General features: G+C 28.7%; 2 protein-coding genes and 2 pseudogenes across 2 annotated transcripts; 2 read left to right on the top strand and 2 right to left on the bottom strand.

Annotated features, from left to right (window-relative positions):
* Positions 1–1,009: 1,009 nt before the first annotated feature.
* On the bottom strand, positions 1,010–4,150 carry LOC132953157 (zinc finger MYM-type protein 1-like). Its single transcript, XM_061025689.1, has 3 exons — positions 3,676–4,150; positions 3,486–3,587; positions 1,010–2,884 (listed from the first exon to the last, which is right to left on the bottom strand). The coding sequence occupies exons 1-3, from the start codon at positions 3,739–3,741 to the stop codon at positions 1,010–1,012; spliced, it is 2,043 nt and encodes a 680-aa protein (XP_060881672.1). The 5' UTR covers positions 3,742–4,150.
* A 1,928-nt stretch (positions 4,151–6,078) lies between these two features.
* LOC132953158 (uncharacterized) lies at positions 6,079–9,441 on the top strand. Its single transcript, XM_061025690.1, has 8 exons — positions 6,079–6,274; positions 7,226–7,351; positions 7,512–7,577; positions 7,652–7,792; positions 7,860–7,985; positions 8,082–8,159; positions 8,233–8,328; positions 9,362–9,441. Exons 1-8 carry the CDS (start codon positions 6,079–6,081, stop codon positions 9,439–9,441), a joined length of 909 nt encoding a protein of 302 aa, XP_060881673.1.
* A 49-nt stretch (positions 9,442–9,490) lies between these two features.
* LOC132953159 (uncharacterized) lies at positions 9,491–10,535 on the top strand (annotated as a pseudogene).
* Positions 10,536–12,682: 2,147 nt separating this feature from the next.
* LOC132953160 (uncharacterized) lies at positions 12,683–14,799 on the bottom strand (annotated as a pseudogene).
* Positions 14,800–16,117: the final 1,318 nt, after the last annotated feature.

Here is a 16,117-nt window from a genome sequence, read left to right on the forward strand (position 1 = left end):
AATGATCCTATTGTGTCGGATGAAGACGACGAGTAAGATATTAATTAGGTACCTAATGTGTTTATCATTTTTTATTAATTGTTTTTATTTCAATTTTCTATAAACTATTATTATTATGTTATGATTATGTTCCTAAAGTAAGGATATCAATAAATCATTAAAGTTTTATTTTTTAATACTCTTAAAATGTTAGATAGTTATAAATACCTATTATGTGATTATAATGTTACATATTTCACTATAATAAATATTATGTTTTTACTTTTTATCAGTTGTTTTACTTTTTATTTAATGTTATTCCTGAAGTAAGGATCTCACTAAGTTGTATAAGCTTTATTTTGTAATGTTTTAAGAAATGTTTAAAATAATAATATGTTTTTACTTCTATCTTAATATTATTAACATTTAATATTTTTTTTGTTAGCTATATTTTATTAATGAACTCAACATTTATTTTCCTGAGAAAAGAATTTCTATTGGTTTGTATTCAATTATTTTGAAATATGAGTTAGTAATATTTTAAAATAACAATATATTATTAATTTTCATTTTTTTGTTACTTATGCCCTTTCTCACAAATAGTATTGAAATTTATTTGTGATAAAAGTATTAAGTCAAATGTGATAAAAGACATAAGTCAATATATTTTAAAATATCTAGTCAGTGGCGTACCCAGGATTTTCGAATGGGGGGGGGCTAAACAAAGTAAATCAAAATTTGACATCATCATAACAAACAATTTTCAATAAAGTCTTATTGCAGTTAATTGTAATATTTCATTATTATATAACATAACACATACGTCATACATAATATATTAGTGATATACAAAATATGTTATACTATAAATTATAAATTATTTTATTTTATATAACTTCAAATTCAAAATAAATATTTTATTTTTTACATTATTTGCTCCAGTCTTCTAGTTGCATCCTTCTGGGTGCCTTTTTGGAAAATAATTTAATTATTTCATCCTCACTCAATTGTTCTTTTTTGTTAATATTTGTTAATGCCACAATTTTGTTAATTCCGACATGGTTGACCGTAAATATGTTTTTAATCGTTTTAGTGTTGAAAACGTACGTTCGGGTGTGGCTGAGGTGACTGGCAATGTTGCAAACAATTGTAAGAGTATTTTAATATTTGGTACGATAGCTGTGCAATGGGGTAAGGTAACAATGGCCGAATCTGGTATAATTTGCATATTTTTCCATTGGTGTCTCCAAATGCGCAACTCTGCTTTAAGAATAGAATTATCGTCAGTTGAAAGATCTTGAGCATAGATAGAAGCCTTCAATATAGTTTCATCGTCGTACATACTAAAATTTGATGGAATAAGTCCCTGTAAAGGTATTATATCGCTTAGTCGTTGATTAAATCGTGCATCCAATTCTTGAAGGATGAAATCAAGAAAAGGAAGAAACACTGATACTTTGAAGTATGTCTCTGGATCTTTTGAATTTATATTTATTCTTTGTGTTTGCCTACCACATATCCGAGGCATGCATATTTCTACATTCGCTAAATTTGCAATATCAGAAACATCCTTAAAAATTTGTTTAAAGTGTCCATCTGCACCTTCTCGAAGCTCTTCTAGTGCACTGCGAATAACCATTACGTCGGATAATGCTTTAGAAATATCTTGTTGTTTGCTCTGAAGAGAAATACTGAGTTGCAAAGTGTAGGCAAAACAAGTTACTGTAACTTCAAGTGCAACGAGAAAATCAATTTTTGTCACTGAATTTAAATATAATGCTGCTTTGCATGAGCTTTCAGGATTAGGATCATGTGAAATATCTTCAAGAGCATGCACTACATAAACATACAATTGTTTAAATGTAATCAATGCGTCATGACGCTCAATCCAACGTATCTCGCACAGTGTTTTCAATTTTTCTTTTTTTTGTGAATTATTGCTATCGCCTAAAATAACTGATTTCAATTTATCAGCTCTCTTAGCTGAAGCAGAAAAAAAAGCAGCAATACTTGATACAATTCCCATCATATTTTTGACCGAGGGAACATTACAGGCCTTGTATAAGCAAAGGTTCAAAGAGTGGCTAAAACAATGCGTATAGAATGCTAGTGGTTGCTCATTTAAAATTAGACTTTGGACACCATTATGTTTACCAGACATGTTTGCTCCTCCATCATAACCTTGTCCTCTAAGATTATCTATGCTAAGACCAACTTCTTTAAGTTTTATTAATATTGCATCTTTTATTGCTAAACCAGTAGTTGAAGTCATTTTTACAAATCCCAGAAAATCTTCTCTAAGTATCCAAGATGACGTATCTACATATCGTATACATACTGTCATCTGTTCAGTAGTGCTAATGTCAGTAGTTTCATCACATAGTAATGAAAAAAATCGAAATTGTTTGACTCGTTCAACTATTTTCCCTACAATTACATCACCAATTACATCAATTATTTCATTCTGGACTTTGGGGCTGATCATTGTGCAGTTTTTAGGGGAAGTTTCAAAGTGTCTTTGAAGTTCTGTATCACCACTGTCGACACGAAAAGCCAGAAGTGCACGAAGAATACCTTGTTCACCAACTGTACAAGAACTTCTCACACTTTCTAATGATAAAGAACCAGCTTCTCGATGACCACGCAACGGTAAATTATTTCTAGCACAGAATAATATTGTCTTAACAATTGGTATCAGCCTTTTTTTGTTGCTTTCAATCGATTGTTGTAGATGTTTATCAAAGAGTACATCAACTGTTTTTTCAAACCCACTTTCAAAATTGATTAGGAAGTCATTTGCTCTTTGAACAGAAAGAAGATGATATTCTGTTTTTGAATGTTTGTTGAAGTCATTCTTAGCATTTTTAAACTTTAACATAGGTGCAGTTACTAATTTTCCCAAATTCTAAAATTATGTATTAAGTTTTAATTAATATGTTGTATTTTCAAAAGTAAGGTAAAAATCATTAGGTATATAGGTTTAGTATGTAAGCATAAATTTACCTGTCTGCCTATTCCACCACCAGAAAAAGCAAACAAAACGCAAAATTTACAATAGGCTCCTTTATGTATATCACTATAAGCAAGCCAAGAATATTGTGTTAAATACTTATGCTGAAATTTTCTTTTTTGTTTGCCTTCTATATTCTCTGGAAAATTAAAATCTAATGGAGGTATCCAAATGTTTTTTAAACAATCAACAATTTCAGATTTTTTCAGCGTTCGGTCCATTATGAAGCAAGCAATATCATTCTTGTAAATTTCATTTTCAGTCAAAGCAGGCATTGATAAAGACTAAGAATAAAATATACAATGTCTATGATTTAAAACTTACAAAGACAGCAAAGCAAATAATAGTTAATTTTAATTTTATCAATAATTAATATCTAATAAAAATTTGCACCAAATGAATTGTACTTAGTAATGCAACGATACACATTATATAACTATTATAAATTACAATGCTCTATTACTCTATAAATATTAAATAATTTAAAAAGACTTACTGTACTTTTCAGGGTCTCATTTTTTAATAAATTAGGATTGTCAACTTCTATACCATCGGGCAAAAGGCTGTCTTTTTTTATTTCAATATTATTGCAACCATCCTAAAAAAAATATAATTATACTAATCTATTTTTTGCTACCTACCACATACAAATTTATTACTTATTAATTATTATAATATTTACTTACGACAGACTCAACTTTCTTTTTTTTTAAATTGAATACAGAAAACACATTAGGTCTTTTCTCAGACATTATTCTCAAAAAACTGTACAGAAAATAGAAAAAGTAGTAGCTATATTATTTAGTAAAGACTACGGAGTAAGGACTGTGTTAGTGTTGTTTGTCCGTTTGTCGCATCACGTCATGCGCCGTCCTGTACACCACAGATAACTGTCGTACTCGTTGTCGTATCATAATGTTCGTTACTACGTTCATACCGATCAAATAATATTATATCGTTACCATATACGTAACGTTTATTTTTTGCTTAATATAATAGCTCGTTGTTACTTAAGATAATACCATTAATTATAAATACTATAGTATTACTTATAGTATTTATAATCAATGATAATACGTTGTATTCAACACTGTTTTTAGAAATATCATGGTTTGTACTTTGTCTTTTATAATATTAAATGTATTCCATAACACGGCCAATGGGGGGGGGGGCTGAAGCCCTCTAAGCCTCCCCCTGGTTACGCCACTGTATCTAGTGCAACTGGACATAAGTCGTCTATAAACACCTGTTTAATAATTTATACTCATATTTATCATTTTATGTGCGAAAAAGTGCATATAAAAATTATAAAAATAGTTATTGTAAATATAATTACTTCACAGTATAAGTTATTACATTTTTTTTGTCTCCTGGAAAATCGTATAATTTGACTTGTACCCTTTCTCATCAAAACCGTCTATATATTTTATATATATATATCATATGGCCATGGGGGCGTCGCTTTTTACTATATTTTTACTATATTTGCGTATATTTTTATTCGTGCATGATACATTGATAAATCAATTATCACTCAGACTTCAGAGCCCTTTATAATAATATAATATATTATACGCTGTGTCAAGATACCCGTGTGCCCGTGTAGATAAAGCGTTCACGGAACCATCGGTGTATATTAGATACCCGGCTGATTTATGCGCATGATATGCGTCAGTGGTCAGTGATGCTGTGCAAGCGGCATTCGTCGATATGCACTCCTCGGCGCCGTCGCTCCGCTCCGCTAATCGGATATATCCCTCGACTTAACACCACCTCAAGTAGGTCACAGGTAATTACTAAGTTACTAACTGTTGTATCAGTTATCATAAAAACAATTAAAAAAGCGCAAAAAAAATTTTTGGTTGTCCCTGATGTGAACTCATTACATGTCGCGCTTCGTATGGTTTTCGGTACTACGTTTTAACATGCTCTCATAAAGCAATATAAGCTATTTAATTTCCGCATTAACTAGTCGGAATATTATACATTATGAAAATTAACTTTATTGAAACAACACAACATTGTATAATCGTCGCTAATTTACAACTCTTTATTGTATGAACTTCCAGGTTAGGATAGACCTTTAGAGTTTAGATAATATTATACTAATTACTAGTATATGATCCATAGACATATAATTTAATTTATATGTCTATGATATTATGATCTTATAAAGGTCAGCTACCACGGAGATAAGATAAGAACGTCGTGGCCGACGGGCGACGACGCGTTGCCAAAAAATAAATGATTATGAATGATGCACACTGCACAGGTCTCTATGTTATAAAACAATATACGCACTTGTGTAATACAACAATTAAAATAACAATAAAAAAATTGTTTTTAAAAATGCTTCATCGCAAGAATATAATATATCCCTTTCATATATTATATCCAGTGGCGTATCCAGGGGGGGCACAGGGGACATGCCCCCCTCCTCATTGGCCGTAGGTATTTGCTTTTTATTGCAGTGTTATATATATATTATTTTTATTTTTGGCTATTTTTCTAAATTTCAGACAGTCGCGTGTGTGCCCCACCCCACTCTATGTATTATTCTCATCGGAAGGGGTTGCCAACCTTTTAAATCAAGTGAGCTATATTCAAAATGTTAAGTCTGGTGATCAACACTAGGTATGTCGAAAAACCATATTGTCAGCATTATTTTGATTTTACTTGATAAAGCTGGCTTGTTTAATATATTTATTATTATTAGTTATATCCCCGAAGTACCAACATTTCATAGTTCATACGATTACAGCGTATTTTATGAGATGTAAATATAAAGTCGTTCTAATTCTAAGACTAAAATAAATAATTTAATGATGGAAATATAGTAATCATTGGGAATTCCATAAGTTTATCAATATTTTAATACTACGGCGACGATGTGTGAGTGCGACGATATAATAATACGATATTAAGCTTGTCATTCGTCAACGATCAACGGTCACGACTCACTTCGCCTCACGACTCACCTCGCGCCTTCGCTATCACGTCTATATTATAATCGTGTTCGGCGACGGCGTCCGTCCTTCGCACGCGTTTCTTGAACGGTTTTATTCTTTACGAAAATACAAATACATAAAATGGTGTGGTGTGTTGTACATTTTGTTTTGGACAACACTGTGGAAGTAGTTCCTGGATTCTGGTATGCAAAAGGGAATTGTGCTTGGCCAAGATCGTCCAAAACTAAAGACATAAAAAAAGCAATATTCAATCAAGTACGACCAAATAAGCTTGATTTTTCGTTTTTTGAAGCACGTTGTTTGAGCAGTAATATTGGTAAGCATTATGGAAAACTATAAGTATATTTTGTATTTTAAATTAAATATGATAAGTATCTGTATATGATAAAATGTTTCCCCTCGTCACTAATCAAATATATTCGTTTCCTATTTTAGAAAAATTTTATTTTTGATTATTACACGTAGGAAGTTGTTTTTAATAAAACAGGCTGTAATAATATAACATTTTATGTAGGTATCTATACTTATACATTACTGTTCCATATATTATAGAATTATAGAAAACATTACTCTACGGACAGTAGCTATAATGTGTCTAACATTTTTATAGTCTTGTCTTGTTTCATTGTTTAAATGCCATATTTGTTTAACTCATTAAAATAAATGCAATTTTGAAAATTTAATTTCGTTCTTTCAGTTAGACAGATTAAACATAATCTAAAAGTTTATTTTCTAAGTACATTGTGTTTTGTCACGCTGAATTTATTACATCAATTTTTTTCTATAATCACCAATTTTTATTAAAATTTAACAATTTTATTTACAAAATGTAGGTAAGTTAGTTACTCTGTTGTGCAGTAAGTTAGGATTAAATATAACTATAATGTATTCAATTTGAATTAATGATAAATCATTGAAATTGAAAAAATAATTTTGAGCGAATGAAGTGGGTAGTTTATTTTCAATTTTTTGGATAGTTTAACGTATATCAATTTATAATTTCTTTATTTAATACATTGATTCATTAATATAATTTATTTGATAAAACCCTTTCATAATTAAAGCCGTTTTTAAATTACACTGTTTGTTCTAAATATAATGTTTATAATAAATCAATGAATATTTTATAGGTATTTTTATATTTAATATTTTATTAGGGTCTAAACGATGAATGCAATGTCTTTGTTTACATAAATTAATATTTAATAATTTTATTGCATAGAATTACAAATTATTTTAACAAACATTGTTGTTTTATATGTTTTAGACAGTTTTTCAAAGGCCCAAAAAAAATGTGAGATGGCAAAGGGTATATCTGACCTTTCTTCGACAGAAGAAGATAAATTAAAAAAGAAAAAAATTAGAAGACAAAATAGAGTTTGTTTACAATCTGGTATGTTTAGTCTAGTTACAGTTGGTATAATTTTCAAAAAATAATCATATTTAACGATTTTATTTCTATAATATAATATGTATTTAATCTTTATTTATCGATATTAATTTATAATGCTACCATCGTATATTATAGTTTTATCAAGTATTTTTGTTTATAGATAGTGAACAATCTGACACATTATCTGACATGAACCAAAATTCAATACCATGTTATCATTCTGCAGGCAAGTAGTAGTTTTTTATATTTTTTAGATTCGTAGTGTATTATTATAGCATTTTTTTTTTCATGTTTTATTAGATTCAGATTCTAGTCCTAATAAAAATATTATTGTAGCCGACAACCAAAACATAAAATTTTTAAGACAGGATATTGTTCTTGAACGTCGACCTGATGGTTGGTCGCCATTAAAAGTCTCTAAAAATAATAATATTGTACCAGGTTGGTAAATAAATTACATTTTATCCATAAATAACATTGATAAAGTTAAATATTTTATATATTATAGACAAAATGAGCCCTGCAGCTACATTGAATGATGATATTACTACATCCTCTAAAGCAGTAACTCATATTTATAATGTCACACCTTTAAAAACTATGAACAAGTCGATTCCAAAAATGCTGATAAGTGGTATTTAAAATTTCTATTAATAAATTCAAAATTATAATTATAATTTGTTACTATAACTCAATTTAATTTATATCATGTAATTTTTATTTTTTTTAGGAAACAAATCTGATAACGGCAGTGTTATTATGTCTCCATTAAAAACATCCAAATATACATCTTCATCTCAGTCACACGGTAATGTAAAATAAAAGTTTAATTTGCATTAGACTATATTTCATGTTTTATAATCAAATATCTACAATTTAAGGTGTAAAAAGGAGCCTATTTGATGATATTAATAAAAGTCCAAATAGGAGTGATTCAAGTTTAACTGCCTGTACGCCAAACAATTCTATTATTAATGGTAATTATAATTTTAATTTTTAGTATTCACAAATATAGTTTTATTTGTTTGTAAGAAATAACTCTGTCTCTCAGTATAATCACTTTCAGCTTTTAATATAATTACTTTCAATAACTTGCAACATAACATAACATAAAATAGAAAGATGACGTTTCAAGTTCACAGTATAACAGAAAAATAAAAATTTAACCTCTAACATAAGTAAGAAATAATAGTAATAATAATAGTGATCATAATCTAGTAATAGTTATAATTAGGGCTCATAAGTTCATGCACTAAAAAATGCATAAATAAGCATGCATTCATGCACTAAAAATTGGCAAAATATGCATTATAATATGCACTAATAATAAGTTCGAAAATATGTCCTAACATTTTTAAATTATGCACTCTAATATGCATTAAATAAAAAAATGATGAACAAAGTTTAAAATAATACTAATATATCCATTCATTTTAAAAGCATTTTATTCCTTTTAATTTTTATACATTCAACAAACAAAATTAATACTTGTGTAATTCAAATAGCTTTGTCATCTTTATCAATTATTATAAGGTTGTCATTTTTTGTCTAATTTGTGTACACCTTTATCCAGCACCTACAATTGTTTCCGCGGTACTACGTAAAACGCATAAAATCTAAATAGGCATGTACTAGCAGCAAGTATTTATTTGTTATTTTTGATAGCAGCTTCCAGTGTCATATCAAATTTAAAAAATGATGACATTTTCTTAGAATCTTCTTAATTATTATTTAATATTCTAGTCTGGAGTATAAAGTATTAACATTATTAATTAACTATAAACAGATAACACTTGTTCGATGGCTGAAAAAAAAAACTTTGTCTCCACAACAGTTTTTGGACAGTTATAGTTGTTTAAACAATAATATATTAATAACTGAAAAGCGCAATAACCAACATTTATCATTTAATAGTATAGGTACACCTACCTACATATACAATTTTTTTTATTTCTTTGAAAATGTTTTAAACTTATATTTACGTAGTTTGTTATATTATTTTTTTTTAAGGAGCTAAGACAAGTTTATTTTCAAACAGTCCAATAAAGATTTCTCCAAGACCTGGATCATCTGGTGTGTATTGCTTTTAATTCATATTTAAATGCATTATTTTCCTGAAACTATTATTAATGCATTAGAATGACAGAATGTACCCTTATTAGTTATTATATTGTCGAATGATTATTGAATTTAATTTCCTGTATGCAATTATTTTGATTTTAGTCAACAATAGTATATCCATTAAATCCACAGAAGGACCTACATCAAAATATAAACAAAAAACTCTTCATAAAGGTAATTATTAGAAATAATAAGTATATAATATGTACCCTCAACTATAACATTATTCCAATCATACTATTGTCGATTACATAATATTATTTAACTGATAATTTTGATTTACATATTCCATAATTTTTGTTTTTATTGGATATCTTAATAATTCCCGATTTGCCCACTGAACACTGTTTATCTATGAAGAATATTTATTATTTTAACGTATTTTTACAGATGATCAATATGCGAGGTTATTGAATTATATGCTAACAATTAAATATGAAATTAAATCAATACATGAGAAATTAGATATAATTATTCAGAGAGACGAAGAAAATACTTTGACAAAAACTAGAGAATCTCAACTCTTATACGACACTTGTCTTATAGATGATAAATTGCCTATTAAAGCCAGAAAAATCTACAAGAATTTGAAAATGAGTTATATATTGATAAAAATTATCGGCATCAGTTGGTATGTAATTTGTTTAAGCACATTATTTGTATGTACTTATATATACAAAAGTTCAACTATTATTGATTTAGGTCAAACGTTTATCATCTGTTGGTGGAAAATCCATTAAAATTATGGTAAAACGAATAATGACTCTAATGTTTACACCTGAATTTATTGCTATGCAAATTTTCATACAACGGACACGGAAATAAAAAATGCTCGTTTGAAAAATTACTTGTGAATAAAATTATTTTTGATAATGTATAATATAATATAAACTATACTATAATTTAAACTAAATTTATTAAATTTATTATTTATTTTTTAGAATCTGTGAAAACTATTAAAAAATTTGCTGCATCCGATAATTCAACCAACGAAATTGAACAGGTTATAAAATATGTGCTAATTCAAACGCCATTTAAAATTAGAGATAAGACAGTTCAATAATTTTTTTCATATTAAAGTACAGAAAATTACTATATATAATACTGATATTAGGTACTTATCATTATAATTGTTCCAATAAAATTTTCTTTTTTTTTTATGTAATTAATACAAATGTATAATTATATTTATTTTACATTTTAAGATTTTATATTATGTATTATTAAGTAATGAAAAATTAAATTTACAATTTACTACTATAATATATAATACTGATAAAAGGTACTTATCATTAATTTTTCAAATATAATTTTCTTTTTCTTTTATGTAATTAATACAAATGTATCAATTTTACATTTTAAGATTTTATTTTATATTTTATAAAGTAACAGAAAATTTTAATTTACTATATAATACATCCATAATATAGGGACTATTAACATTTGTTTTACTATATAATACATTCATAATATAGGGACTGTTAACATTTGTTTAAATATATATTTTTTTTTTTGTAAATGATACAAAATATGTATAATTATATTGGTACTATTATCATTTGTTTAATATAATTTTCTTTTTTTTTTTTTGTTAATGATACAAGTTTATTATTTTGTTTATTTTTCATTTTAATATTTTATATAATACATAAATTATATATTATGTAATATGTATAATCAAACATTTTTTGTTAGCTAGATGCTAGATTTAATTTTATCATTTACATTGATTTTTTAGTTATTTGTATAAGAAATAATTATAATATTTTATTTCTAAAATGTATAACTAATACTTTAAAGTAATTATATAATTTGAAAATATATTATAATTTATAATATTATTTATTATTACCATGTGTCCATGTATTATTATTTGTTTTTTGTTGGTCGTGTTGTCTTTTGTTTACCAAACCTTTTGTTTATCATTATAGATAATAATATTTATTGAATAATATATTCAATTAAAGGTAAAACAAACAGATTAAATGGATGGAATTTAATTTATAGTTGAATTAAGCTATATTTTGATATGTATAATAATTTACATAAAATTGATAAAAAAGATATTTAAGGAGGTTCAATGAGTATCAAATATTGATTAAGAATTAATAATATTAAGGTTTAACAAGTCTTGTATAAATATAAATTCAAGCCAAGATTCTAGGTTTAATAAACCTTTATTTTTTAACGCTTAACCGACATTGAGGACTAAGTGTTGATTCGATCTTTTTTTTTGGTTCAAATGATATTCAGGCAAGGTTTATTTCATATTAAAACGATCACGATTCAACCAAAACCTAACATTTATTTAAGCATGAACATTCAAATTACAATATTAATTTAAAGCTCATTCAAGGTTAGGATGTTATGTGGGTAGTTCAACAAATATTTGTTATGTCTACAGGTTGATTTTTTATTTTGTTTCAATATCAAATGTAATTTTGTTTTATTATTTATTGAGTAGTTTAACAAATATTTGTTATAAGTCTAAAGGTTGATTTTTTATTTTGTTATTATTTTGTAATATTGTTCAGTAAATAAAAAAATTAATAAAATTTAGACAGACCTTATTGTAACAATAAGTTTTTCTAAGGAGTCTTTAATTATCTCCAATAGGTCATCGAATGATTTAATGGACATTCTAAAGTAATTGAAAAATTTTTCATCGTGTTCTCTAAGTTTAGGATATAACGTGACATAAAGACTATGAGAAAGCCTTGTTTTTAAAATAGGATGAACCCAATATTTTCTTTCCCTCATTTGTCTGCGTCTTCTCATCCTTCGGTGGACGGCCCACAAACACACAGCATCTATCACATCCATTCTCGATGACAGTCTGAACTGTACTATATATTGTTTTTTAAATATAGTTTTTGACTAGAACATTCTCGTACAACGCGCGTGACACTCAGCCATCTGAATGGTAAACGCGCGTGTACGCGCTTCCATGTGGACCTAGCCTAAAGGTACGGCCACACTGCACGCGATTTGCGATACGAGCGATTAATTTAGAGGTGGGCAAAAAACATCGATGTTTATAGTCGATACATCGATGTTTTAACATCGATGATTAGTCATTGATACATCGAAGACAATATCGATGTTTTGCTTCGATGTTTTATCGATGTTTTGAAATTTTTGTAATTTTTTCTTGTAGCAAAAGTTATCACACATGTTTTCATGTTTATTGTATTTTGCGCCACACTGTTTTCATAATCTCATATCACTCATCAGCAGCTGAGCATCTCTCATGTACTGTGTAGTCGTGTCTCGTGTTATGGTCTTATCTGCGTAAACGCCGTAAATGCGGTAAACAATAAACACTAAACACTAAACACTACTTACTTTTCTATGCTGTGAAGTGTAAAGTGTAAACTGACTAAACTGACTACTGAGTAAACATCGGATTTTTAGATGGTCAACCTAACCTGCTAGTGTTTTCGTATGACGAACGAGGTGTAGTTACTGTGGATGTCAAACCAATAGTTTCATTTAATAAAATTTTTGAAATTTTATTTTAGTTTTCATTTTTTGAGTCCTAGGTAAATTTTTAAGATCGGGTAACAAACTTTTTAAAAACAAGAAATCCTCGTCTTCTTTTTCTTCGTTTTCTAATAACTTAATTTGTTTGGCTTCCGTGTTCAACAATTCTTTTCTAAAATTGTTAGCCGCTGTTTGGCGAGATTTTACTTCGTAATTTCTTTTTATTTTACCTGAAGGTCCCGAAGTTATATCGGTGTCTGTGTTTTCTAGATCACCATCAGTAACCGATGACTCTTGCGTAAATAATGTGTCGCTTATATTTGCGTAATTCTGGTCTTCAGTATCCAGATCTTCTTCATTTTCATCTAATTTTGTTTCTATGTTTGTAAAGCGAGGTCTGGTTTTCATAGTGTTCCGTAGGTAATACAGATTTTTAAATAGAGGCCGCGTAGAAGTACTCACATCGTCTGATCCAGCTCCAGATTTCTCAGGAGGGTGTTACCTTAATTCCGCGCGGTAATAGTCCCTCATGTTTTTCCATTTCGCTTTCAAAGTATCTGCTAAAAATTTTACTTATTTTTAATAAAAGCTCATAAAATTCGCTCGAAGTTTGTTTATAATTAATTTAATCTCAACTTATGTAGAACCTTGTATTACAATTTTAGATATGAATAATTAAATATTTTATGAATTTTTAACTACAAAATAACTTGCAAATATTCGTGATTTTGACGAATATCGGAAATAATAATATTTGTAAATAATATTTGTACTTTATACGCTTATACAAAATTTTTTAATTTTCTAGATTTTTATGATCTCCGTATTTACATTTTAGATTTCTGGCCACTGGTTGTAGTTACAGAGCTTGGCTTTCACTTTCCGTATGGGGAAATCAACTAATTCAAATATTGTAGTGGAGACATGTGCTGCTATTTGGGATGAATTAGTTGCAACTTATTTACAGAAACCTACAATTGATACATGGAAATCGAATGCTAGAGACTTTTATGAAAATTGGAATTTTCCAAATTGTCTTGGAAGCATTGATGGAAAACATATCAGAATAAAGCAGCCAGAACATACAGGGTCTATGTACTATAACTATGAGCATTTTTTTTCAATTCATTTACTAACTATTACTGATGCTAATTATAAATTTGTAATTGTTGATATTGGCGCATATGGACGAGAAAGTGACGGTGGAGTTCTAAGATGTTCAGAATTTTTCAAAAAACTACAAAATAAAGAATTGGACATTCCAAATGACAAAGTACTTCCTTATACAAACACCCATGTACCGTATACATTTATAGGCGATGAAGGATTTCCGCTATTGGTTAATATGTTACGTCCGTATCCCGGAAAGCAACTCGTCAACAATTAAAAAAAAAAGATATTCAACTATCGACTTTCTCGTGCCAGGCGCACAGTGGAAAACAGTTTTGGTATTCTAACATGAAAATGGAGAATATTAAATAAGGCTATTGAAACTAACGTTGAAAATGCTATTACAATCACACGAGCTGTATGTGTATTACACAACATAGTATTAACACACAATAAACAACCTATGCAAAATATTCCAAATGAAAAACATATTTATAACCCTGATAAGAGACGAAATAATACATTCAGCTCAGTCGCCAGACATTGTTTGAGATATCGTTATATAAAAGCTGCCGTAATTTTTCCCACCGTTACATTTATGCACCGATACCCCCGTCCCGACGGACCTTATCGGTGATAAGCGGACCTGTCCAGTGTCCACCGTATACCCACACAGACCAGTTTTCTTTTTCTTCTTCAGTGACAGAACCGCCGACGTAGGACGCTGTCGTCATTTTTGGTGCGTGAGTTCCGTCGCCGTCAAACCCCTTTTTATGTGTGAAAATTCGTTCACCCATCTACCGTCATCCGTCACCTACTCACCGTCTACCTTTACCTGTTCACCATCAACCGTCAACCGGGACTGCAGCCGCCGTCATGGTTTTTATATCTATACCTATTTTGTATTTATTTACTTATTATTATTGTATGTTTTATCTTAAGTATTCCCATTAGCTGGCCAGCACCTATTGTGCCCTCTATCCCTTACGTCAATGTTGTAAAATAGTAGACCGCAACCCGGCTTTGATTTATAACAGCTCGCATACCTGTTCACCATCAACCGTCAACCGGGACTGCAGCCGCCGTCATGGTTTTTATATCTATACCTATTTTGTATTTATTTACTTATTATTATTGTATGTTTTATCTTAAGTATTCCCATTAGCTGGCCAGCACCTATTGTGCCCTCTATCCCTTACGTCAATGTTGTAAAATAGTAGACCGCAACCCGGCTTTGATTTATAACAGCTCGCATATTGTTTTCTTTGATACGCTTCTACTCAGAAGTACCTAACCTAATTTGTACATTCCAATTACAGTCCACTATACATCACAACACATTGTCGATTATGTATTATGGTACCATCGCCAAAATATTGATATTTGTTTATCTGTTTTCGCGTCTTCCTGCAGTGTCGATATTAATGTTTTATATTTACCTATACTTATATTTGCTATAATATAATATACGATTTTACAATACCTATATCAAAATGAATAATGATAATAACCACGAATTGGAACAGTGGTTGCTTGAAGATTTTCCATCGGACATTGATACTGACATAGAAATGTCTGATGATGATGATGTCGATATGGGTAAGTGTCTATATGAAATTCTACGAAATTAATTTTTTAATTTTACTGATATTTTTTATTAGTTAACTCAAATTGAAATGATTTTACAATTTCGAACAAATCCTTTGAAGAACAAAGTGAACAAAATGAACCAATTATTGTCGTTGTTCCTCATGATGATAATAATAGTAAGAAAATTGAAATTTGTATAAAACATTTCATTTTTTAAAATTAAAACTGCATTTATTCTATAGAAATCACACCTATCAAACTGGGAGCTTCAAGGTGTTTGGATTATCCTCCGATAGTTATACATTTTGAAGAGATAAATTTTTTCGAAAACTCTGGTAAGTTACCAATCATAATCTTTGACTAATTATAATACTAATATTATGATATAGGTAGATAATAAATATTTATTTTGTTATATTTTAACCTATAGCAAACAATAGACTCTATTTCTTATGTACTATA

The sequence above is a fragment of the Metopolophium dirhodum genome, unplaced genomic scaffold (assembly GCF_019925205.1).
Source record: "Metopolophium dirhodum isolate CAU unplaced genomic scaffold, ASM1992520v1 scaffold1, whole genome shotgun sequence".
In the NCBI taxonomy this organism is placed as follows: Eukaryota; Metazoa; Arthropoda; class Insecta; order Hemiptera; family Aphididae; genus Metopolophium; species Metopolophium dirhodum.